General features: G+C 43.8%; 1 protein-coding gene across 5 annotated transcripts in view; it reads right to left on the minus strand.

Annotated features, from left to right (window-relative positions):
- TBC1D14 (TBC1 domain family member 14) overlaps window positions 1-27108 on the minus strand; it is a 111959-nt gene that overhangs the window by 63065 nt on the left and 21786 nt on the right. For all 5 annotated transcript variants that reach the window (XM_090035541.1, XM_090035543.1, XM_090035544.1 and 2 more), the window contains one exon: window positions 13058-13178. In XM_090035541.1, coding sequence (XP_089891667.1) covers window positions 13058-13178 — 121 coding nt within the window. The remainder of the gene's footprint in view (window positions 1-13057; window positions 13179-27108) is intronic.

Below are 27108 nucleotides of genomic sequence, written 5' to 3' on the forward strand. Positions count from 1 at the left end.
TCTGTCCTTTCTGCAGTCCATACCTGAGGAACGAGGGAGAAGAGAAACAGCTCAAAGTCAACTCAGGAAGCTAAGTCACTTGCTGGATCATATGACAAAACTCAGATATCATTACAGTCTTTTATTATTAAAACACCCAGGCAGTCCTCCTGTTTCAATACTGTATTACCTTTTTATTAGCTATGATGCATGCTATTATCCCTGGTCACATCTGTTTGAAGACAGTACCTTTGTTTCAAAACAAATCTATTTTCAAGTTAGGACATGGGCAACAATATGCATTTCCAGCCTGTCAAATAGGGCATTAAAGGGTAACGAGTGATGCAACCTGTTGGGAATGACAAACAACCACTTAACAAGTTTGTACAGGCTTCTTGGCAAGGGACCAGTGCTTTAAAATAGCATTTCTAATCAGACAGTGTTTTAAAATCCTTGCCCATATTTAAGTGAAAACTATTACTTTTACTAAAATATTATTTCATCTGTCCTGAAACATGCAAGGGCAAGCAAAAACTGAGCTCTTTACTTTTGAGGTTCCTGAAACATTAGTCTGTGAAAACAAATTTCAGGATTTAATTTTGTTTTGTTATAGTTCTGAAAGAAGGGAAGAGCAACCCTTACTGGTGACATAAAAAGACCCTTAAGATATCGCTGTGGCGTAAAATTGCCATACCCATGCTGTAACCTTAATCTGAAGTGGCATGGGTATGTCTACCTGGCAATCACATGTTCACTTGCAGGCACACAGCAGGTAACTCAGTTTCCCCTTTATACTCTTAGAGCAGAGAAGATTCTCACTTAAACAGTTGGAAGAAGCAGTGGTTAATGATCTGGGTCTAGATACCTTAAAATTGGTCTAAAATTCCAGCACAAGGACCACCACTTACAACTTCACTCTAGGAAAAAAGACATAGTGTACACTGCCAAGGTGACACTAATCTAAGCTAGTAACAGCAATCACTTCAAAACAGGCTCTGTCAACTTTCTTGCAAGCAAGCTACGGAAGTCCAGGTATGGTAGACAGAAAACTGGCTAAACTGTCAGGCTGAAAGGGTAGATGTCCAGTTGGCAGTCAGTATCAAGTGGAGTACCCCAGGGGTCAGTTCTGGGGCCAATTTTGTTCATTATCTTCATCAACAACCTGGAAGATGGGATGGAGTGCACCCTCAGCAAGTTTGCAGATGACACCTAGCGAGGGGTGGGGAGAAACAGTAGATACGCTGGAGAATAGGGCGAGGATTCAAAGACACGTTGACAAATTGGAGGATTGGGCCAAAAGAAATCTCATGAGGTTCAACAAGGACAAGTGCAAAGTCCTGCACTTAGGACAGAACAATCTCACGCACCCAGTACAGGCTGGGGGCTGACTGACTAAACAGCAGCTGTCCAGAAAAGGACCGAGGGGTTACAATGGACAAGCTGAATATGAGTCAACAGTGTGCCCTTGTTGCCATCTTGGCTATTGGCAAACTGGGCTGCATTAGGAGGAGTGTTACCAGCAGATCGAGGAAAGTGATTTTTCACTTCTTTTTGGCACTGATGAGGCTGCATCTGGAGTACTATGTCCAGTTTTGGGCCTCCCACTACAGAGAGGATACGGACAAACTAGAGTACAGCAGAGGGCAATGGAAATGGTTGAAGGGCTAGGGAACATAACTTATGAGGAGAGGCTGATGGAGCTGAGCTTATTTAATCTGCAGAAGAAAAGACTGAGGGGGGAAATAATTAATAGCAACCTTCAACTACTTGAAGGGCGGTTCCAAAGAGAATGGAGCTAGACTTTTCTCAGTAGTGGTAGATGAGAGAACAAGGAGCAATAGTCTCAAGTTGCAGCAAAGGAAGTTTAGGTTAGATATTAGGGAAAACTCTCTCACTAGGAGCACAGTAAAGCACTGGACCAGATTACCCAGGGAGAGGTGGTGGAATCTTTATCCTTGCAAGTTTTATGACCCAGCTAAACAAAGCCTTGGCTAGAATCATCTAATTGGTGCTGGTACTGCTTTGAGCAGGAGGTTGCACTAGCTGACCTCCTGAGGTTCCTTCCAACCCTAACTTTCTATGATTTTAAATTTTCTGAACTAGCTATAACCTAATCACTTTCCTTTGCAAGGACAAAGAGCACGTCAGTACACATTGCACAGCATACAAAAAAATAAATATTGATATGAACAAAATCTCTTGCAGAAATCCCAACCCCTACAGAGAGGTAGAAGAAAACAGCATGTGGCACTGGCTAGTCATATTATTTAATATGTTTGGAAGGCACGGAGGGCAGCACAGGACCGTAATAAGGGCAGCGCACATTTTCATAGATTGCCAAGCCTGTAGGTGTGCAGGGGATTTTTCGTCGTCAGGTGGGGACTTTACATTTCTCAACATTGAACTTCATCTGGTTCCAATCTGCCCAACTTGCAAACCTGTCTAGGTCTGCCTATATCTGCAGCCTGTCTTCAAGCATGACCACGCTTCCCCATAACTTGGTGTTGTTCACAAACTTGCCCAGTGAGCTCTTCACCTCCATACAGAAATCATTGATGAAGATGCTGAACAGCACTGGACCAAACACCGACCCATGATGGACACCACTGGCCACTAGTAATAAGGGCAGCACCACTGGTAATCATTAGGTTAAAAGTAATTCTTTTTGCAGTTTTTAGGGTTTTACTGTGGCTATCTGGACAAATGCCTGTTCCCAGCTAGATTTTTTTCTGTCACCAACTCGACTGTAACAAAAAAGGGAACTCCTTTTCCCAGAGTAAAGCCATGAAATCATATTTACAGGGGGCGTTAAACTTTTTCTGCATAAAGTAACAGGACCCAACAGAAATTATTCCTCCATCTATCTGTCCCATCTTTGTTCCCAATAGATACAAGACAGAAGGCTCTTAACATGGCAATTTTAAAAAGTTAGTTGACAAAGAAACTAGGACCATAATAATAAAGGAGAAAAATAAAAAACAAGCAGGTTAGGGATTCAATGTTTATCTTGTCTTAACTATTCTATATGACCTTTTCTCCAATATTTTATCTCCTCAACCTGCCAGGCCCCACAGGTCAAATAAGTGGTGCACGATTGGTCTGCAGGCTGGATCCAATGCAGAATCAGAGCACTGGCCTGACCCAACCCCACAGGCCAGCCTGCTCTAGCAAGCAGGAACACGTCATCCAGCTTGCAGGGTTCCCCATGCCACAGGTCCGGAAATTAGGCAGCAGGGGAATGGTGGCAGTGATAATTGTCGCTTCTCTGCTGCCAAGTTTTCAGACCATGGGGGAGACCTGTGGGTTGGATGATGTAACACCACAGGCCAGAGGTTTATCCTATTTAAAAAGAAAATACCACACAGACCCCCAAATAGCCAAGTGCTGCATTTTGCTGTTTCAAGAGCTTGCCTTCAGAGTTCACCATAAGCTGTATGTAGAATTAACCTTTTTCCAGTGACAGGAACCATTATGGAAGGTAAGAGTGGTTCCTGGCACTCCAATTTTCAGTGTCAGCTACTGCTTTCTGAAGGAATCAAGATAAGAAAGTAGGGCTGGAAGGGGTCTCACAAGGTCATCTAGTCCAGTCCCCTGCTCAAAGTAGGACCATCCCCAACTAAACCATTCCAGCCAAGTATCCATCCAACCTGCTCTTGAAAGTTTCCACCGGTGGCAATTTCACAACTTTTTAGGTAGCTTAATCCAATGCCTGACTAGGTAGCTTAATCCAATGCCTGACTACCCTCATAGCCAAACATTCCTCTTAATCTCCAACCTAAATTTCCTCTGCTGCAGCTTAAGGCCATTGTTCAGAAAAATGGTCAGTGTTTAAGTTACCCAGAATGCCCCACTGGGAAAGTTCTGAAAATATTTACCACCACAGCCTACATGCTGAATTAATAAGTGGAATACACAGACTGGTAGCAAAACCAAAATGTTTTTAAAAAGTGACTGCTCATGGCATAAAAACCTCACTGAAAGCAGCTGAATACTCTAGTTCTATTGAATTTGCTGTACTTCTAACAGGCAAGAGGAAACGTAGGATAAAGAAATTCCTTACAACTCTTATCTTGCAGAGTTCTCAGGATGGGTCAGTAGGTCCACTGCTTTGCCAACAGAGTCTTAAAATAATTTATTTCAAGAAGGCCTTAGGTTTGTTACCTTTCCCTTACAGTCCCCTTTTTAAAATCCGTAACTACTCATTCATTTTAATATTAAAAGAGGAGAACATCATTATTCTACATTAGGAAATAAACCAAACAGAACATCTCCAAAGATGTTAGGACAGGAGAGTATATATACACTATACATACTTGAATTCACAGGGTAAGTGTTAACAACATGTTATAATTTTCAAGTTACAATGTTCTTGTTTAATACAAATGTTAACAGAAGGAAGCATTCAGTAAATTCGTAAGTATGTTTTTTGCAACATTTTTTTTTTTTTTGCAGCTGAAGACCCTAAAAAAATTCAAGTGAATTTATTCCTGAGAGTAAGGGATTTATTCTCTCTCATGGGTTGGTTAGAATCTGCTTTTTTCTCAATACTCCTAGGAAAAATAATCTGCCACACAAGAACCTTGATTAGTTGCAACTAGATTTTTTTTTTTTTTTTTGGAGATTGGCAATTGAAAAAAAGATAACCGATTTATGAGACCATTTCTACATGGCACATCATTCCCTTATCGGGAATGTACTTGGGAAAGTCAGGATTATTCATTAACAGGATCAGTTCAGATATTTACAAATTCTGTTCTCTCCTACCCAGTAGGGTTTATATTCATCTTCAAGTTAATGGAATTCTTGGATGAAATCCTGTCTTCATTAAAGAAAATGTTAGTTTTGCTGTCAACTGCAACAGGACTAGGATTTTACTCATTATATTAAATTATATTTTTCTCACTGAAGAATTTACCTGATTTTTTTTAAATTTGATGGGACCTAGATAATGAGGACAAGTTCAGCAAGTTCTGTCCAGGTAAGCCTCTTAGAGAGAATTATCCAAAACTGATCAAAACCAGTCTGTAGTTCACACCTACCAACATCTTGTCTATACAAAGTTGCATCAATTTTTAAAAACCTAAAAGCTAATTTGGATAAACAAGTACAGAACCCTTTTGTGAAGGCTTGTAAAACAATTTAAACCTGACATACTAATTTAGCTTAAATTAGTCAATTTCTTACCAAAAATGAGCCATTTGAAATTACTTTGAAAAGAATAATTTTCCCCTCCAGTAATTAAGCCAGTTTTAATTCAATTCTTTATTAAACTGATACATGTGTGCAGAGACAATACTCCATGTTCATGCTCTGCAATAGGAGCCCACTGATATACACATACACATGCATGCACACAAGCACGCAGCTGTTTAACAAGTGTAATCCATCAATTGCAATGAATCCATCAGATGCAATTAAAGTTACTGTCTGATTAGGTTCAAAGATCACAAAGAAGATGAAAGAAACCTTTCCTTAAATTCTCATCTTTCTTCTTCACAGTTCAAAGACCTGTTACTGTAAAAAAAAACAGTTTTACATAGAAGCATCTAAAACTGTATTTCTGAAAAATTTCCATCTATCTAAAATAAAACTGATGCAAAAAAAGCTAACCATTGCACATCATAGAATCATAGAAGTCGGGTCGGAAGGGACCTTGTAGATCTTCAAGTCCGACCCCCCATCTGGGTGGGAGAAAAGACTGGACTCAAATGAGTCCAGCCAGGTAGTCATCAAGCCTCTTCTTAAAGATCCCCAGGGTAGGAGCCAGCACCACTTCCCTAGGAAGTTGGTTCCAGCTCCTAGCTGCCCTAACTGTGAAGCAGTTCTTGCCGATGTCTAATCTAAACCTGCTCTCCAATCATTTGTGTCCATTGTTCCTTGTCATGCCAGGGGGCACTAGGGGAAACAGCGTCTCCCCCAAACCCTTCTGGTCCCCCCTAGTGAGTTTATAGACAGTCACCAGGTCCCCCCTCAGCCCTCTCTTGTGAAGGCTGAACAGGTTTAGGTCCCGCAGCCTTTCATTGTAGGGTCTGCCCTGTAGTCCCTGGATCATGCGGGTGGCCCTCCTCTGGACCCTTTGAGTGTTGTCCACATCCCTCCTGAAATGGGGCGCACAGAACTGGATGCAGTACTCCAGCTGTGGCCTGACCAGCATCGCATAGAGGGGGAGGGTCACCTCCTTGGCCCTTGAGATGCACCTGTGGATGCACAACAAGGTCCGGTTAGCCCTGCCAACTGTGACCTCGCATTGTCGGCCCATGTTCATCTTGGAGTCAATAAGGACTCCAAGATCCCTCTCTGCTTCCGTGCTCTCTAGAGGGGAGTTTCCCATTCTATAAGTGTGCTGCTGGTTTCTACTGCCTAAGTGCAGCACCCTGCACTTGTCAGTATTGAAACATATCCTGTTTATGTCAGCCCACTCCTGTAACCTATCCAGGTCTTGTTGCAGTCTTTCCCTCCCTGCTAGCGTGCTCACCTCACTCCAAATTTTGGTATCATCAGTGAATTTAAACAGGCTTCAATTCACCCCGTTGTCCAAATCGCTGATGAAGAAATTGAACAGCGCAGGCCCAAGGAGTGATTCCTGGGGGACTCTGCTGCCCACTTCCCCCCCAGGTCAAATATGACCCATCCACCACCACCCTCTGAGTGCGACCCTTCAGCCAGTCTGCAATCCATCTGACAGTGTAGGAATCAATGCCACAGTCGCCTAGTTTTTTAATAAGGATGGGGTGGAAGATGGTATCAAAGGCCTTGCTGAAGTCTAGAAAGACTACATCCACCGTAACACCTGCATCCGTTGCCTTTGTGACCTGATCATAAAAGGCAATCAGGTTGGTCTGACATGACCTGCCCCTAACCTGCCCCATGACATGCTGGTTGCCCTTGAGCATCATCCCTGAAGCCAGCCCATCCCTTTTTTGAAGATGTGGACCACGTTAGCCATCTTCCAGTCATCCGGCACCTGGCCAGAGCACCACAAGTGTTCATAAAGCCGTGCCAAGGGCCCTGCAATAACCCCAGCTAGCTCCCTCAACACCCTGGGGTGGAGAGCTTCTGGACCCGCTGACTTGAAGACATAATAAATTGGGGTAACTGAAAAATTAGCTCCCTATAAATTGAGTGTGTAAAATAATCTGTGTAAAATAATTTGTCCCCTCCCTCTAAAAACAAACAAACAAAAAAAACCCCACACAACTTAGGAGATCATTTCAAAATTTCAAGCTGGACATAAGGAAGAACTTCTTTACTGTCTGAGCCCCCAAAGTCTGGAATAGACTGCTGCCGGAAGTGGTTCAAGTACCTACTGAGCACCTTCAAAAGACATCTGGATGTCTATCTTTCTGGGATCCTATGATTCCTGCTGACTTCCTACTCCTGGGGCAGCGGGCTGGACTCGATGATCTTCCGAGGTCCCTTCCAGCCCTACTGTCTATGAAATCTATGAAAATACATTCAAATCTAGTTGTGGAAAAAAAGATTCAAAGATGAGTGAATCATAAACAAGACAGTGACTTCACCACAGGCGCCTTCAGCCAAATTAATAGGATAGTCACAGGGCTTCAATCAGCTGTGCCGCAACAGGAACAGCTGACTTGACCAAGTGCTGCTTGATGAATCAGCCAGTGCTTGCTCACAACGTGGGAGAGACCCTTGTCAGGCAAATGGAATCCTATTGCACTCTCCCAGGCTTCACAAATGTAGGGATGAGGACCTGTGCAACTTCTTCTGCCCTCAGACTATCCTGGAGGATGTTTCTAAATCTCATCACATGCTAGGATCAAAGCAAGTCACTCAGAGATGACACTTTCCATAAGGTAGGGAGCTGCAGTGGCAGCAAGTAAAATTGTGAAGGAGAAAAAATGGACCAGGTAACTGGTGAAGACAGAGAAACCACCACTTCTTTAAAAGTTACTAGGTAGAATTTACTCAGAGTCAGACTTTAAAACAGAAATGCTGCTCATCAGCTGGCAGATTCACTTACGCTGCCCATGGGCAGGTGGGTCCTTCAGACCAGTGCCCTTCACATCATTAAAGCAGTCACCACAAATGACACTTTGCAGCTCTCTGGCACAGAGTTACTGCTTCTCCTGAAGCAAGTAAAACTTAAAGCGGGCAGTGCAAAGGACCCAGCCATCTGGTACCTCATAAATACTGAGTCCATCAAAGTAGTCTGAAGGTGGTCATACTACAGATATATTCTGACCTCAGACATCCACAAATCCAGTTTTAGAAATAAATTTAGTATTGAAAATCTACTGTTTGGAGGCAGCATAGATATGCACTGCCAACAGACTTAACCTAGGAGTCTCTTTCCCCACATACACACACTGAGAAAAAGAGTGATTGCGTGTGCAAGAAGAGAGCGCACAAACTTTCAGGGACCCAAGTTCACTTCATCAGATGCTGATGAAATGAACTTAGGTTCACAAAAGCTTATGCATGCATATGCTCTCCCCCCAGCACCTATATAATCTTATTTAGCTGGTCTATAAAGGTGCATACCTACCCTGCCTTTCAACCAACTTCAGACTAACAAGGCTAACTATGTCTCAAATTTACTGGTAGCCATGGCTATTTTGTTCCTGCTAGTTAAAATTAATTTAGAAAATGGTTACATGTCCAGATGACTTAGCTCCAGAAATGGTCCTAAATTCATTTCTGACCCACACAATTTTATGGATTCTCCTACCAACCCCTGGTAAAGTGGGTAAGATGTTCCCTGCAGGTAGATTACAAGAGGTGGTAAGTCCTTAATGCTCTCAGGACTGCCTGTACAAGCACACTGGGACAAGGAGTCATAATGAGGAAGATGAAGAACTGAGACTAACTGGACAAGCAGCCTAGGATTTGGGGTGGGGGAGGCGAAGGGGACCAGAAGAGGCTGAACAAGATAAAACCGGGGAAAGAAGAGCAAGATTGGAAGCAGAATGGACTGGAACAAAGTCAGAAGGGGGAAAAGGGCATGGGAAGGTGAGGGAGAGTTTAGGTAGAGTACAGCTTGAAGGGGATAAAAAGTGGTGGTACGTGTGACTACATGAGCACAACCCTTAAAGTCTACAACAGAACCCAAGAGTTTCTGGCTGTAAGTATTTTGCTGAAAGCAGAGATCTGTGAAGCCCTTTCCTTTCAGTTCCATTTCACAGACTACATCAGCTTACTGTTGTGCAACCCAAGAGGCTGCACAATGGACTAGAAAGGCCGAACCCTGCTGATGACCCACAGAGGGGTCAATATGGTATTTTTCTTTTCTTTTATTAGCACCTGGTAAGTTACACACATCATCAGGGTACTACAACCTCAAAAATCAAGAACTCAAGTTTAAGAAATGCCAGAATTAAGACCCAAGCCACCTTAGAGTTAGCTCCTGGTAGCTATGCACTAAGATACACTTTTTAATTACGTATTTTAGAAAGGGTCATGCCTCTGTCCTGTGCATAGAAGAAACAGCGCTCCAAGAAACAGTTCTTCAATATTTTGTTTTCATTAGTTAGTATATAGTCTTAGGTCTTATTTATTAAGACATATTAAAGCCCTGCTCCGAAGATACAATCACTACTTTCCTCACAGGCTTTTTTTACAGCAATTGGAGCAATATCATCCAAGTACTCCATGAACAAGTGCGTCTTTTCACAATACTCCCAGGAGACGAGGACATGCTACAGATGCACAAAGATATTAGACACCAGAAGTTAATAAGGAAAGGGACTGCAGGAAGAGAAAGGTTGGTTTCCTGAGTTTAAAGTTACTGAATGATGCCCTAGTGAAATGGACTCTATACTGGAACCCAAAACACTCACTAATATACAATTGAAAGCAACTGGAACACAAAATTTCAGAGTAACTACTATTATATGGCATTTTTATGTTTCAAGCACAGCTCCCACCGAGTTCATTTGCAGCTGTGAGTGCTCAGCACTTCCGCAAAGCAAAACTTAAGTGTAAAGTCAGACATCCAAGTGAAAAGTTTACTTTAATTGGCTTGCTCAGCAGCTGCACGAATAAAATCCAACTCACCAGGCAGCATTCAATCACTTTAAAAGTCAGGAGAACAGCCTCTCTCTTCCTGAAATCCCTTCTCTCATTCACAACATACAAACTTTTACAACAAAAGCTTCCTATGTTATGAAACCACAATTTCTCATCCAAGCTGATCTATCCTGGGGGGAGGTTCTATGGAAGTGAGTTGTACTGGAAACCTTAATCCCAGGATTGCCTCTTCTGGGGGGCAGGGGGTTGGAGGGAGGGTACTTGACTTCACAATCTTAATGTAGGTTTTGCGGATGCAAAAATAAGTATTATCAGATGTGAACTGAAGTCCAAAGGAACTATGCTACCTTATATTGGGATTCATAGCTCTTCTCATAACAGAAACTGCCAAAACATCAAGCCTAGTTACAGGCTAGTTCTTTCATAGGATTGACTTGCCACAAAAGACTATGACTGAAGTCTAATAAAAGATATCAGATTTACCCAAAGAACCTTGTCTGCCTATGTCCTTAGACCAACATAGATATAACCTATACCCCTATGACTGAAGTTATTACTTGTAAATGCACCTACTATTTCTTCTGGCCCCAGAGCATACACTACAGCAGTAGTGAGTGAGCCAAACCTTAAAACTGCAAATGGGCCAGGAGTCCATGAGAAGAGAGGACAGATGGAGATTGCCCAGCTGGTAGAACTACATCTTACCTCAGCTTCCTGAGCTTCCCAGTGCCCATGAATGGGGAGTCCTGTGCTTTGGAAATAACTTTTTTCGCTTTCCAGGTGCTGTAGCCAGCCCCATGCTGCACTACAGTCCCATCAGCATGAATGGGGCCACCAAGGATAGGTCTCCTCTGCCCTTCTAGCTTCCCAAGTTTTGGGCACTCCAGCCAGCCAGAGCCTGCGCTGTTGAGCTCAGAGCTTTTATGCCACTCAGGAGCCGAGAACCATTACTGCTGCTTGACCCCTCTTCCCTCCCCTCTCCCGGCTAAATTCAGTGAGGAGGATAAGACGAACAGCAGCTACACTCAGCTCTGGGCCCTGGGGGACCACTGCTCTCACTCAGAGGATTCTAGGAAAGCAGAGCTAGAAGGAACCTCAAGCGGTCAGCTAGTCCAGCCCCCTGCTCAAGGTAGGATCATCCCCAGCTAAGCCATCCCTGCCTAGTGTCTCTCCAATCTGCTCTTAAAAATTTCCAGGGACAGATTCTAAAATGTCTCTTGGCAGTCTGTTCCAACACTTGACCACCCTTGTAGCCAAAAAGCACTTCCTAATCGCCAGCCTAAATTTTCTCTGCTGCAGCTTGAGTGCTTCTAGTCCTGTTCCTATGGCTACAGAGAAAAGCCTGTCTCTGTCTCTATAACCATCCTTCACATATTTGAAGACCGTTCTCAGATTGTCCTCTCAGTATTCTCTTCTTCAGACTAAGCCAACCTAGTTTTTTCAGCATTTCCTCAGAAGTCTTGTCTTCCCAACCTGAATTAAACCGCAGGGAAAAGGTGGGGAAGAAGGGCAGGAGCATATACCTGCACAGACATGCCAGTGACAGGCCATTCACAGAGGCTTTGCAGGCTGCATTTGGCCCATGGGCCAGAGGTTGAGCACCACTGGCCTAGAACATCACCCAAGTCTCAGAATTTGCACATTTTGAAGTTAGTGTCAAAAAAAAGTAGAAACAGGCAAAGAGAAGCTACTAACAGATAATCTTCTCTGAAAACGTCTCTATCCTTATTTGAGAAAAATTTGGGACAGTTGAGTACTTAAAATTCTGACCAGAAACAAGGATGACTGGATGGGTGCAGTTATAGTCTTGACAAAGATACTGTGCATCTCCTCAACAGCCATTTACGTCCCCTACAGAATTCCACTAGAGTTCACAGTCATGTTCTAGGAATACTGAATAGCAAAGGGTAAAGTACGTTCAGTTCTTACTGAAGATAATCTGTACAGGACAGCATACTAACTTAAGCCATACCAAATACTCCAATGCTCATACAATCTTCCAAGCAAGAACTGCTGTGGGGCACAACTTGAAAAAATCCACTTGACAGGATCAAGACAAAGGCCCTTTCTTACTCTTCCACCCCTCTCAGTAGAGTTGAACTTAGCCCACACTCAGTGGTTTCACTGAAAGGGTTAGGTTACACTACTAAGGGTTAGGTTTCACACTGCAAGATAAGAGTCTACAAATGGTACTGAACAAAGAACAGCTGACAAGTTGTAAAGCCCCACGCTTCTTTATCTTACAGTAAACTGGCTATATGTTCATGCCCTCATCACATCTTTAAATCCTACTGTAGGGGGGGGGTCTGACTGCCAATAATAAAGGTAGGTGATGGGTGCCTTTTCAACTGGATTAAGCCAATGGGAGCCAACGTTTTTAGTAGGCTTGCCACAATTTAAGCCTGCACCCCTCAAGTGCCACTCTGATCTCCTGTATCAGCCTGATCTGCTGCTTTGCTTCCTATCCTGTGTTCCCTGCCTGATTTACTGCTGTACCTTCCACCTGTCCCTTCCCTGATCTGCCACAAGCCACACACAGAGGCTGCCCATGCCACAGGTTGACTACCCCTGGACTGAGCAATCTGAACCTCCCATACATTTTCCTTAAAAAGTGAGTGAGCTCCTACTGTCTCCTATCTCCCCCAATGAATTCAGCTGCAGGGAAAAGAGGGGGTGAGCAGAAGCAGCTTCCAAGCAACTCCACAATCCATCAGGTGAGTGCAGCTGCTGTTTGATGTAACACATTCTGCTGGCAAGTTTGTTGGGGTTTTTTTTTTTTGGTTGGCTTCAGCAATTTACAGAAAATAACAGTTTACCCTTAAAACAACATTTTAAGGATGCAAAAAATGTGGAAAACTATACATTAGTGTTGGGATAAAAAACACGGGCTTGGAAAAAACTAAGAAATTTGCAAGGAGCTCTTTACAAAAACCTGGATTTTTAAAAAAGACACTAATTTTAAACATGAATTTAAAGAGAATTTTGCCTAAGCCATTCAAAGATGCTTTGAAGACAAGGACAAAGTTACTATAATTTAATTGAACTGGATATGGATAATAACCTGCAAAATACAGAACGAGAAAAATACCTTTTCTATTTTCTTTGGATCTTTCTGTGAATTCTCTCCGACAGATGTTTTTCCAAAAAACTTCCAGCCCAAGTCATTTTGCTTCTCAAATCTTGCATTCTGTTTTCTAGCAAATAAATTCCTACAGAAAGAAGAACAAATTATAAAGATTAAAATGAACAGACATTCAGCAAAGGAAAGGAGAGGCTGCACCCTTCGTTTATACAAACTGCATCTTTCACATTGTCCTACCAGGTATCGGTTCTATGATTTCCATGCTTCAGGGAGGGATTCTCTCCTTTCTGCAGCACCCTATTCAAGCCAAGTACTGAAAATTAAATTAATCTGTTGCCATAGTAACAATTACACATTGACCGTTTTACCTAGGGGGGGAAAAAAAAGCTTACTTAATGAGCTCCTTAAAAACAACTTGCCACTTTTGACAATGTAATCTAGTGCAGACAGATTAAAACCATCACAAAAAAAAAAAAAAAATCAGTGCAGCTCCAATAGAAGGAGCAACTAACTATATGAACGCTAAAAGAAACACACCGTGGCAGTCACTATAGTTTTTTTAAGCACTATGTTACAACCCGCTGCATAGTACAACTTAGCTCATGACACAGAAGCTGTGTAACTGAGACTTTAACTATAACCAAAACTATTCTTTACTCTCATCATGGGAGAGTACTCTCAACATGGGAGTTTTTCGTGGAATCTTTTCCATGGTTGCTACCTGCAGCTCAGGGTTTACACCTAGAAATAACAACTGGATCATTAAAAAAAAAAAAAGAGCACCTGGGCTGCGTTAAGACAGTGTTGTACAGAGCTCCTGCACCACAATGTCCCCAAACCCTGCTCAGTATGGGTATCCGTTACTGCAGCTACAATCCCAACAAATAGAATATCTGTACTTTACCAATAGTTACCACTGGTCAAAGAGGTGGTAGTAATAGCTGGCAACTGTAGTAAAAATAACTTAGTCTAGTAGTAACTATAGCATTAGAGGAAGTCTAACATTTCATGTAATTGTCAAAAAAAAAAAAAAACACCCCATGAAGCCATCACTCTCCAGGTGCTTTAAAAACAGACAACACATACCAATAAGCAAAAGAACTCTAATACATAAAAAAGTTGTGTGTTCTATACAAGTGTTATAAAAAAAAAAAAAAAAGCATTTTCAAATGTTTCACGCCTACATTTAAAGAATATCCAAACTTCCCTGCCTCTGGTTTACTGCCTGCTGCAGTTGTGACAGAATGCATTCATTCTGAGCACTTCATTGTTTAAATGCATCCTTCTGATTTAACTTTAAATAGACTTGCTAAGCTCTTTAGTGATCTAACTAGCTAAACATTTCCAAAACCTTTCTTGTCAGAAGAGAACTATCACTGATTATAGATACTGTGGTAATGTCTGCAAGTATAAAAGCCTACACCCAATTTTGCCTGCTTCCTTTTTTTAAAAAAAACTTAAAAACACTTCTTGAAGAGACAAGCAGGAGCTATCAAATGTTCTAATCCCGAGTTGTTAAATACTTAAAATTAACTATTTCATTTATAATACCATCACAGCTTACAAGCCATTTCTTTAGCAAAGATTACACAAGGAAGACAAGGAACTATCCAGACTTCCAACACCTCTTTATGGGTTAAACTTTTATAATTTAAATTTACAAACTGCTGTAAAAATAAGAAAACTTGCCAAACTTACAAGTTTTCTCATTTTTGCTTAACACATCACATGCATACTCCAGAACAGTTTAATTTGGGTGGGAGGAAGGAAGGGAGACCACATGCCATGGACAAGTGATTAGGGAGGTATCTGGACTGCAGCAATACTGTTTTAGTACTTTGGCCCGTTTATTTACATGAATGGATTACACATGGTTCAGTAGCCTTGAGGATACAGTTAACCAGACAACAAAAAGGACCTTTTAAGTCATCATTGGATTCAACTGAATATAAGATCAAGGGGTATGGAAATAACTACATCATTAGTGGCAGCTGGTGCCCAATGGAGTGGTTAGACTACAGAACACCTACATGTTCAGGATCGTCATTCCGTACCTCTCCCTCTCCCACCCCCACAGTAAAACAACAGGGAGCAGGACAGAAGACAACACTGTGGTGGAAGACTAAGGAAACTGCTTAGGGATGAACTTAGTACCTACCTACTCTATCCTCTCTCACAATCCTCTTGCTTTCAGGTCATAAAACAGATATTTATTGTAAAAAATGGGATGGGATCTTTTAGCTGTCTCCACTGGGGACAAAAACAGATGCCTACACATGGGCATACTTTTCATAGATGAAACAAGTATATGCTTGCACAAAATCATCCTTTTGCACATGAAAGGCTTCCAAGGCTGTCAGTTTTTTCATGATCACATGAAAAACTGAAAGGTTAGTGTTCAATTTTCTTCCACTTCACACCCACAGTGGAGTTTGCTAGTACATGCTAAGTACAAAACAATGCCCTCGCCTTCTTCCCAACAAAATTTAGAAATGACAGGCTACAATCTGTCCTTATCCTAAGAGCAAAGAGAAGATAAGTTAGGACAATAAATGTAAATCAGGCATTGGTTCTCCTCTCCGCTAAGTATTTGTAGAACAAACAGAGATTAATACATAAAAGGTCAACACTGTGCATTTTTTAAACCCATGAAACTAATGTACGTTTTTCCTCTATTGCAATAAACCCAAACATAAGTAGAGCCTGAAGAAACCTCAGCCACCAAAAAAATCCATTACTAAAAGTACCTACATACAGTAGCTGTCTTTCTTCTTCAGGCACATAGGAAAGCAGGTAAACGAGATTTACAAGGTATAAGAACAGCAAATCAGTCATCGGGTTACCACGTTTTCTGGTGATCTCTTTCATATCCTCTAATATTTGATATTCTAATTTCCTAGATTTGAAGTTTGTTTCCCATGACCACTTACTTTTCACAGATACACTGGATAGCATACAAATACAAGGGAGCAAATCTACTTGGGTATTTGTCAATGTAATCACTAGTACCTATAACTAACTTGTATTATACAAGAGTACAAGCATCAAATTATGCAATACAAATTAGAAGACAACTTGTCCAGATGTGGTGGTAAACAACCAGGTCACCTGGTTGGGATCCCAGCATAGTTTTTTGTATTAAGAATAGACCAGGACAAATCAGACCCCATGCCATACCAGTTGACAATAAATTTAAGCACCACCATCAATGGGTAACTCAATCTGAGAAAAGTACATGTTTTGAGTTGTTTTCTCTGCATGTTTTGCTAATAGCAATCTCTTCTTTATATATCAATCAGCATGTTGTCAGATTTACAAAAGTAATCTGTATGTGTGTAATTTGCAACATTAAGTGCTTGCTACTAGATGCTTATCGGTACAACACTAGAACTTTCACATGACTCATTCACAGTTGCATTTCATTTTTTTGTCAGGGTACAAAAAACTGGGGGGGGAAGGGAGGAAAAGAGAGGACCAACCTCTCCACAAGCTTAACAAAATCTACACATGTGGGAGCTCAGGAAAAGAGTATTTGAGCAAACAATATGGCTGGTAAATTATATAGTATTGTTAGGCTTAGCCTACAGAAAGCCTTAACTTATGTTGACTTCTCATCCATATGGTTTCCACAATAAATTTGTGAAGACAATCCCCAGATTAAAAGCAGCAAACTGCTTGGGCTTCTTTCATATATACATTCCTGGGACTTTGCTGGTGCCCAAACTCCTTTCTGACACCCTTTTCCTGTCACTTGTAGCATGCTGCCCCTATGACAACAATATTGTTAGTAAGAGGTAGTTAAGACAAAGCTCTATTTTGCTTTGGCTCAATTAGGGGGATTAAAAGGTATTCTACCAAACTACATGCACACACTTAAATTGAATACTTAGTACTGAGATTCTGAAAGATTCCACTCAGCCGATTACACAGATCTTGACATGGTCCCCACACATTAAAAAAACAGCAGCAAAAGAGAGATTAACATTAAAATGCTCATTAAGGTTTGGAGTCAGCATCCACTGAAGCCTTTACTTAGAGCTACTGCTTTTAAGTGCATAGCCTGTTCACACTCAGACAGGTCTTCCAGCACTGAAGCTTAGATTCTGGAGCACAAGGTGGCACCTTCCAAGACAGGGGTGGGAAAAATGCAGCCCGCCAGGCCATTCTATTCGGCCTGCGGAGCCCATAAAAAAAATTTAGAAAATTAACATTTATCTGACCCCTGCTGCCTGTCATGCAACCCTCGATGGCTTGGCAAAACTCAGTTAGCGGCCCTCCACCCAAAATAATTGCCCAGCCCTGTTCTAAAAGCATCAGGTGGTCAGCTGGAAATCATCTGGTCACAATCGCCAGCACAAGATCAGATCATCAGAAACAGGTCAGGCAAATTCGGTAACAAAGTCTGTTACACTTCTGTACAGCAGACAGAGAGCTAGGCTCCACCAATTCTTCAGGGCAAGAACCTTCTCTTCCTGTTTTGTACAACTTGAAACAAACAGTTCACAATCAAAAGGTTTCCTTTAAGCTTGAGCTGCCAGATCACAGAAAACAAACAGTGGGTGGGACAGTCTATCCCTGTCTAAGCAGCTGTGACTGGGACTTTTTTTGAGAACATAAAGCTGATAAGCATCATATCTAAGTCAACACTGTCCTGAAAAGTTTTGCAGCAAATAATAAACTGTGTAAGGTTCAGGTTACGCAAAATAACTCAACTGTCTTCTTAGTCTCTTCTGCCTTCTAAACTTGGATTTAAAATAGTTTTTAACTTGTTCTCTCACCCTTCAATTACAGCAATTTTAAGATATAAACTTAATACTTTACATTAAAAAATACTGAAGCAGCAGTGGTGGATGTGGGAATCTTACTTCAGGTATTATGTAATGCCATTGTATATTGTTATTCATAAGCCATTGCAGCACATCAGGCTGATTCACATTAGAGATTAACAGGAATATCTGACAAGATGCATCATGTCTGTTGTATGATCAGTATGGACCCATTAGTGTGTGATGGTTTTAAGTGCAAAGCATTTTAAAAGAAACATCTGTAGTAGCACATTTTAAAAGAATACAATAAATAAATACAATAGCAAGGCTACGTTTAAAACGGAAAATGAATTTTGTTGCAAAAAGTTAGATACAGTATATAAAGGCTTTTTGGCTTGCTTCAGTTTGTTGGGAAAAAAATTCTCTGCTTGGAGAGAATTTTAGTTTAGTGACCCTCCAATTTTGTAACAAGTACAAAACGTACCATAGCTAAATATGCATCTGCTTGCTGCTAATGTTTTTTGAAAAAAATGCTAAATTTAGATGTAGGGGGGGAACTATGGGAAGAAGAATGGCAGGATAGCGCACACATTAAAGAATCTATTGACACTATCCAAAAAATACTAGTCAGGACAATCTTTTTTACAATAACTTTTTAAAATTAGTGACCCTTCATTTCATATGCATTTATGGCACCGTTTTATTCTATAATGTAAACAAACTGAAAAGCCTTCACACTCTTGGATATACCAGTATGTATATGCAATTTTGTGCCCTCTACTACAGCCACCCAAAAGCCATCTAATACCAAAGATACTAAAAATAAAATTCCAAAATCAGTGCACATCTTCTAAATCCCCACAATATACAAAAAAACCCCACGCCTGCTGCTTTAAATCTTCCAAAAGACCAAAAAATCCTCCTGGGGGGGGGGAAAGAGGGGAAAAAAAAAAATCACAAAAACCCTAGTCAGCAGGCCACTCCATCAAGGTTCACCATACTCAGCTGTGCACTATATCCAAAAATGTAGCAGTTACCTTGAGAAAACATTCTCCACTATAAAAAGAGAAATAGCTCTGTATACAAACCTATCCATTAAAGGGAGCAGGGAGGGTGCTGCCATAACTTCTGTTGCTGATTTAATCCAAAGTCAACTGCTGGCCTTGAAATGTCTCACAACCCTCTCACAGTCAAATCCATAGTTTTAATGTTCTACCTTCAAAGACGCTTTTGAAAGTAAATACTGTGGGACTCAAGGATCTCTGCCTGTAAGAACAGCCACTCTATCAACAGGAAAAAGGAAGGGCTCAGGCTGTGTAGCTGTCAGTGGGTGGGGTCAAATTAGGTAATTACTTACCCCTGGACACGTGTGTGAAGGCTCGAATTACAGCCTCCCTTCCCAGCAGGTGCATGATACTGAATCCATACAGTTCCCAATTCCTCGAATTCCCCATACAAATTTGTTAACTGCAGTATCACAGAACCGGACTCCAAGACCCATGTGCACACTGGGCAATTTATTTTATTTTAAAAGCAGCACAACTGAGGTTTACCCAGCTAGCTTATGTAAATCCCTCCTTCCAGGTATTCCATACCTTTCATCAAGTTGTGTATTTTTGCCAGAAATGCTGGTCTGGATACTAAACACTGCAATAGCAATCATTCATGGGGATTGTGATTCAGTTTCTCTTCTGAAATACCCCATGAGAAATACAGGGCATTTATACATGTGCTTTGGAGGGCAGGGAGGGAGGCTTTTTAATTGGAGAAGCTCCAAGAGCCACTTTAATTAAAGCACCCAGAGCATCACATGCATCAACATCTCTGAGCTGAAAAGTGGCAGTGGAGGTGCTTTAACGCATCCCCACTGCTATTTTTCAGCATGTGATGCTGGAGCATAGTAACTATCATGCTTCAGTAGACTCAATTAATCAAGTCTGCTTCAACACACTGGAATTACAGTGCATTGGACCAGCCTTACTGCTCATCTATAGGTGCCCACATAAGTCCATTTGTGTGAGTTGTCCCTCCTCCTCATTCTCAATACTTAAAATTAAAAGTGCTATAGTTTTACTCTAGGTTTTACAAAAAGCAAAGACGGAAGGATCCACTGCAAGTGGAAATGTAACACAATATGTGTTTTAGAACACACTTGCACAGAATATGCTCAATGCAAAGAAACAATCATTCCAATGCTGAAAGAAGAGCTTTATACGTTTTCATAGACGTAACTGAATGTAAATGAGCACTGTCAATCTTCAGACTCTCAACAGTCAGTATAGATACAAGATTATAATGAAGGCTATACCTTAATATTAACTGTCAACCCTGATTCTCTCTCACAGTTAACTGTACTTTGTTACTGGCAGTTACCCAAAATTAATTTGTAACAGCAAAGCAGTTACCTTGTTCCAGTGGAAATCTGCATTCCCCCGCCCCCCACACACACACAAACACACCTTTTGATGAATATGAGTGTATCTACTTGGGACAGGAAATGTTAATTAATCTTCCAGTAATCATTCCAAAGGAAAACAACTGGACTTGTTGTATGAAGTACTGAGCTGAAGGGGGGGTGGGGGGGAGAAAGATAACCGTTTGGACGATACAGCAAATGAGGGAAGCGACTGGGGGGAAACAAAAAAGAAAAAGCAGACCTCACAGGGCAAGGTTATAAACCCCAAAAGCAGGTCAAAAAGAAATATCAAGATGACCAGCTTTTTAAGATAGAAAAGGGCAACATAGGGTGAACCTCCCGAGGGAGACCTTGAATCTTTTTGATAACAGCAAAACAGGTCTCTTACCTCCTATGCCTATGGAACTAACACAAAACACCTATTATTCCTTATACACCAAACACTAAATTCCTTATATTGCAATTAAGGAAACATTATTGAAGAGAGCTAGAAAACATGGAAAACCAAAATTGGAGAAGGGGAGGGGAATCCCTTCCCTGAACAATATTACTGAAGTTGCTGGTTAGGAGTATCATTAAGAGCATAAAAAGCTTCCCACAATACAGGTAATGTGGCAACCAAAGCACAAATACTTCGGTACTTTGCACCTGCTGCATAACCAGCAAAAGCCATGGCTTCCAGGATCCACATTTTGCAAAAATCTCTCTTAGCCAAATTCAATGCACTCCCTTTGGGGAACCTTCTTGCAACATTACAAAACATGTGTAAACCACTCACTCCAGTAGTCCATCTGCTCTACTTTCACCCTTTCAGCACCCATCTAAATCCTGTCCATGACTATTATCACACCCCAGAGGTCAGCAAGATTGAGTTCTATGTAGTTTCACCAGCATTTCTGCAGCTGACAGCTTTGCCTGCTCCAGGATGCAAGGAGCTCGACCTTGGCCAGGCACCCTGGAGCTACGCCTACACCACAGGCAGGTGACAGGAGGAAGTGAGACACTGAGATGTCTGTGACCACGTCATAACATCGCCTTCCCTCAGATGAGAGCTGGATTGTTCCTCATTTGCAGCTACAAGAGTTGCTAACCATTGTTACATACTAACTAATCACAGCCTCCCTATCATGTCCTAATATTTACTTGAATTTGATTCTCATATTTAAGATGCTTTTCATTTGACTTACTAATAATTACTCATCAGGGTCATCTCTATCTTTCCTAGATTTAATGAACAGAGTGCTGCAAATCAGCACTGCGCCTATACCACAGGATTCCAGTCATCGTTAGCTCATCAGCAAGGGGCAACAGTGGCATGGGCACACACTGGAGCAGAATGACCTAAAGAGCTTTAACTACAGCTTGATGACAAGCTACTACAATTTCCTCCAAGCTGTTAACCTTGTAAGCTTAAAAAAAAATCTACCCCCCCCCTAAAAAAAATCAAGTAAACTGGCTTGCCAGTGTAAAATCACTGCCCACTGACCAGAGGTCAGGCTATGTACATGAGGGACTTGACACTGAATCACCACACACTACTTTCTGAATCCCCCCCACCTTCTTCTTTCCCATCCCCCATCTTTTCTAAGCTTTATCCCTTTCTTCACCCCTTCTATCTCAGGATAGGAAAGTGTACTATATTAGAACTTTTTAAGCAAATAATACTGGAAACAGGCATGTAAACTGTTACTAGGGTGGTGGCAACATACTGCAAGGAGAAAGAGCAAGGAGTAGGATGGGAAGTAGAAGAGACAAAAACCACCACCACATGCCCAGGAGGACATAGCAGGGCAGTTATTTTGGCTGGAGAGCTGTTTAATGAGTTTTGGTGAGCTGTCAAAGGCTGCAAAGGTAGCCCTACCCCTTGACAAGTATCCCACCCCTTGATCACCATCTTGGGACCAGAAATCCCACCCCTGACCCCTAAACCTTGTCACCAGAAGTGCCTCCCTTTGCCCCCCGGAGTACTCCTTTTGGGAGGGGACTTTGCCATCCTGGAACCAGAAAAAATAAATCATATACTTAAATCAAACATCTACTATAAAATATTTTAATCTTATTTCAAAAAATATTTTTGCCCTGATTTATATGGATTTGCATAGTATACATAGAGGTGATATATATCCCTCTATATATTTTGACCTATTATGCATTATTGCACAATAGCTCAAAATAAAATCTTACTCTTGTATATTGTGGGGGGAGAAGGTATGAGTGCATGTGGGGTTTATAGCAGGGGGTATGTGACAGGGACTGGGTATGGGGTGGGGTGTGCTTGTTGGTCCCTGTGACAGGAGTATCACTATCAGAGCCTTTCCAGGAGTGGCTCCGCCCTCCTGTAATGGGCCAACTGCCTGCTTACTCGCCTGCCATGCCTTGATCTTATTTGATTAATAAGTTGTTGTAATCAGCGGAAGGCTGCCCATTTTACGCGCCCTGATGACAGAAGTGCTACTTGCGGCTCCTTTTCCTCCCCTACACTGCAGCCCAAGCCTCGCGGATGGTACTGACATGGTTTGCCCTGAGCCCTGTAATGTCTGGGCCCTCCTCTTTACTCTAAGGCGCCTTGCTGCCCCCCCCTCGCTCTGGGGCGCCTTGCTGCCCCCCCCGTCGCTCTGGGGCTGGGGCCAATGCACCCCACAAATGTTGCGCCCTCTCTGGCTCCAGAAACCCCCACGCTACTGGGGAGTCCCTATGAGGCCTCCTCCAACCCCTAATAGCCTCACCCGGTCCACTGGTTAAACAGTAAACACAAAGCACAAAGCCTCTGGGCTATAACATAAAACTAAACTGCCCGGTTGAACAACGTTTGATCCCTACCGGGAAAATACTCCAGCCCCTGGCAGCAAACCAATAGATACTCAGGCAGACAAACCTTGCCCCTCTCCCCTTGGCTGCCAGAGGGGAACTGCCACCCTGGTCTCCTGCCTGGGTTTAAAGAAGGGCAAAGCCCTGCTTCTTCCTGTCAGCAGGTTTCACTGATTGCCCCAGCAATCAGCACCTGTGCTGCCCTGGTGACTGGCAGCTACACCTCCCCCTTCTCACCATTAGGGGTCTCTCTTGAGCTGTTTCTGTTCCCAGGTGCAGGGCACCTAACTGCTCTGCGACAGCCTCCCACAGCCCCCCCCATGGTACACGGCCCCTGCCACCAGCAGCAGGCAGTCCCTCAGGGTGCTCATGGTCCGTGGCAGGCACAGCTAACCAGCTGTAGTACCAGGAGCCATCAGGCCAGGTCAGTTCCATGCCACCAGGCTGGTTTCCCGGTACTGCAGCTGAGAGCCGTGGGAGCCACGTGCAATTGGGCAGGGCCAAGGCAGATGGGCTCCGTTCCTCCACATGGGACTCCCAGCACTCTAGCCAGGAGCCGCATGTGGAGGCATGGAGCCAGCCTGGCCTGATGACACGTGGCTTCCCACAGGCTCCTGGCACTCCAACTGGTGGGCTCTGCCTGCTGCAGGCCACGAGCGCCCCATGGGCCCGCTACCTGCTGCTGCAGCAAGGGCTGTAAGTCATTGGAGAGACTTGGGAGGATGGGGGCAGAATCCCCCACATGCACACCCCACCATACCCACACAAACAACCCTCCCTATACTCACACATCCACAGACCCCACTGCTAGCAGCAGCTGGGAATGGACCATCAGGGTACTCATGGTTCAGGGCAGGCAGAGTACCGGAGGTCACAGGGTCCCACACACTATCAAGCTGGACTAGCTCCATGCCTCCATGTGGGATTCCTGGCACTCCAGTCAGCAGCCACATGTGGAGTCAGAGGCCACCTGGCACAGCCTGATGGCATGCGACTCCCGCAGCTCCTATCTGTAGTGCTGGGAGCCACATGTGGCAGCATACAGCTGGCTTGGCCCAGCCTGGCCCAATGGCCAGCTACAGTGCCGACAGCCTCACCCAGTGGCATGGAGCCAGCCTGGCCTGGATGGATCATGCACAGCTCCCCACTAGAGTTCCAGGAGCCCTGCGCCATGAGGCCAGGATGGCTCTGTGCCTCCACATGGGATTCCCAGCACTCCAGCAGAGAGCTGGAAGGCACAGAGCATGTGGAGGCACAGAGCTGGCCCAGCCCAGCTCTATGGTAGGCAGCTCCCAGATGCTGTGCCAGGAACCCTACGTGGTGGCATGGAGCCAACCCAGCTTGGCTCAATGGTGCTTGGCTCCTGACTGGAATGATGGGAGCTCCACATGGTGGCATAGGGAGCACGTGGGTCCTGTGGCCCCTAGCTGCAGTGCTGGGAGCTGCACATGATTGGGCTGAGCCAGCTCTGTGCTGCCATAGGTAGAGGCACACAGCTGACCCGGCCCACAGGTGCACTGTTCCCTGTGGCTCCCAGGCAGAGTCCCAGGAGTTGCACATGCAGCAAGGCAATTGCCCATGGGTCACCCAGCCCCCGCCAAATTTCTCCCAATGGAAATCCCTGGGGCCCTTACTTTAAGTTCCATTTGTAGGGAGGAAGGGTTGGGGAACAGCCACAGGGTCGCCAGGCAGAAGCTTCCTGTCTCCAGCCCCCTACCTTGGGGTTAGGGTGGGTGGGCCAGGCCAGGCTGGGGGCTGCCTGCTTAGCAACAGAAGCCTGAGATGATGCTGCACCTCCTGCAGCCAGCACCCCTGGAAGCCTGCACCTCCCACCAGCTTTCGGGGACAGCTGCAGGCCACTAGTAACTGTCTTCTGGAGGGGCCCTGCAGGCCACATAGAAAGGCCTAGTGGGCCCCACCTGGCCCACGGTCTGTATTTTGCCTGCCCCTCTAGTAGGGCATTAATTCTGACTCCTTATTCAGAATTATGTAGCAGACTGTCCAGCTCCTACTGCAACCTTGAATGAACTTATTTGAACGTTGTTACATGTACCTTGAAAACCCTAGAAGGGACTTTTGGAATCCTTGCTTAGACTGAAAGACATAGGCCTAGCTGCGAGAGGACGGCTGCAAAAGGCACAGTAAATGGCAGAGCAGTGATGGGATTTCCATTTCATATTCTAATAGACTGCCTGGTATATTCAGCAAATAGCAATACTATGTTACACCCAAACCAAGGAATGATCTACCTGCCTATGCAAATGATAGGCCTGTTTCACTGATGGCAATGGATTCTGGACAAATTCCTTGCACATAGGTTGGAAAAATTACTCAGATTATTCAAGTAATTCAGGTCAGATTTATGGCATGGATCAGACAATTCATCCCTTTACTTCACTATTGAAGCAGACAAAGGAACTTTTGACAGCAGTACTATTAAATACTGAAAAGAAATCCTTCAATAGTAAGAATATCCTGAAAGATTTCTAAGGTATTAAAACAACAGGATTCAATGATCAGCTTCTGAATGGGATAAAATTACTTCATGCTAACCCTTTCTCTTGAAGAATCAGACTTCAGAATCATGTTTCAGAGCCATTCATCAGAGAAGAACAAGGGAGGACTGCCCATTATTCCTGCTGCTCTTTGACATATTGCTGGAACTGCAGGCACTGGCAACCTGCAGCTCTGCCAATATAACAGGTATCAGAACTACTCACACAGAATTGAGGATGTTGTTACATGCAGCAATTCTGCTCTCAAACCCAACAACTTCAGTGAGTTTCAATCATGTTTGAACTCTTGTCTGGATACAATATTAACTGGCACAGAGAGGTGTTGAGATTAACTAAACACACATACCAGACCTTGCTTAATTAGCGGAATGTCCAAGGGTGGCCAATGTCATTAAAGTAACTAGGACTTCTAATCCCCAGAGATTTAAAGCAAACAGTTAAAATCAATTTAGACTTGATTATGATAAAAAGCACTAACGATCAAGGTAAATGGGAAAACCCCTGCCTTAACCTTCAGGGAAAAAATTAACTTCAAAATTAACTTCGAAATCTACACTACCAATATCAGTACAGGTGCTTAGATAAACCTATCAGTATTAGAGGTGCACCGATACATCGGTTCAATATCGGATTGGTACTAATATAAAGAAAACGGGCTGTATCGAATATCGACCCAAGGGGGCCAATAATTTTGCTGATAAGTGCCTATGCCGCACACAGCTGCAGCGCAGCTCTCAGGGAGCAAAAAGCAGAGCCTGGCAGCAGCAGCGTGGAGAGCTGCCTCCAGCTGGTAAATCTGGTGTGGTGGAAGGGAAGTGGGGAGGGAAGGAGCATGGGGAGGAGGGCAGATCAACAAGCCCCCCTCCCCCGCAGTGAGGGGGCAGGTGCAGGTGCTACCCAGGCAGGTCCAATGGTGGGCGGGTCTGCCGCTGCTTGCACAGGGAGGGGCCGTTTGCCCCACAGATCTGCAGAGGGCGGGGTCTGAGCTCAGAGCAGGTGCTGGCAGCACTGGGAGGAAGCTGCATCCACCCCAAATTTCACCACTGCTCCACTCCCAGCGCCACCATTGCCACCCACCCAGTGCAGCTCCAGCTCAACACTCTCCCTCCACCCACATGCCAGGAAGAGCCGGGGCTGTGCTGGGCAACTGACAGCAGCGGAGCAGCGGCAAAATCTGGGGTGGACGCAGCATCCTCCCAGCGCTGCCGGCGCCCACTCCTTGCCGAGAAGAGCCCCATGCAGCCCCGGCTACAGCCTGCCTCACTCTGGGCAGATCTGGGGGGCACACACCCTCCCCCATGCTCTCCCAGGGTGTAAGCAGCAGCAAGAGCTGCCCCCCCATGAACCATGGCTCTGCCCCCGCCTCACCCAGGCAGCACCTGCCCCCTCCCTCACAGCAGGGGGCACTGATCCGCCCCCCCATGCCCCTTCCCTCCTCTTCCACCATAGTGAACTTATCAGATGGAGGCAGCTCTATCAGAAATCGGACAGGTATCAGACAATATACCTCCTTAAATATCAGCTATCGGTATCGGCCCCAAAAATCTATCA

This window comes from Crocodylus siamensis, chromosome 2, assembly GCF_052110815.1.
Source record: "Crocodylus siamensis isolate JL-2025a chromosome 2, ASM5211081v1, whole genome shotgun sequence".
NCBI classification, from domain to species: domain Eukaryota; kingdom Metazoa; phylum Chordata; order Crocodylia; family Crocodylidae; genus Crocodylus; species Crocodylus siamensis.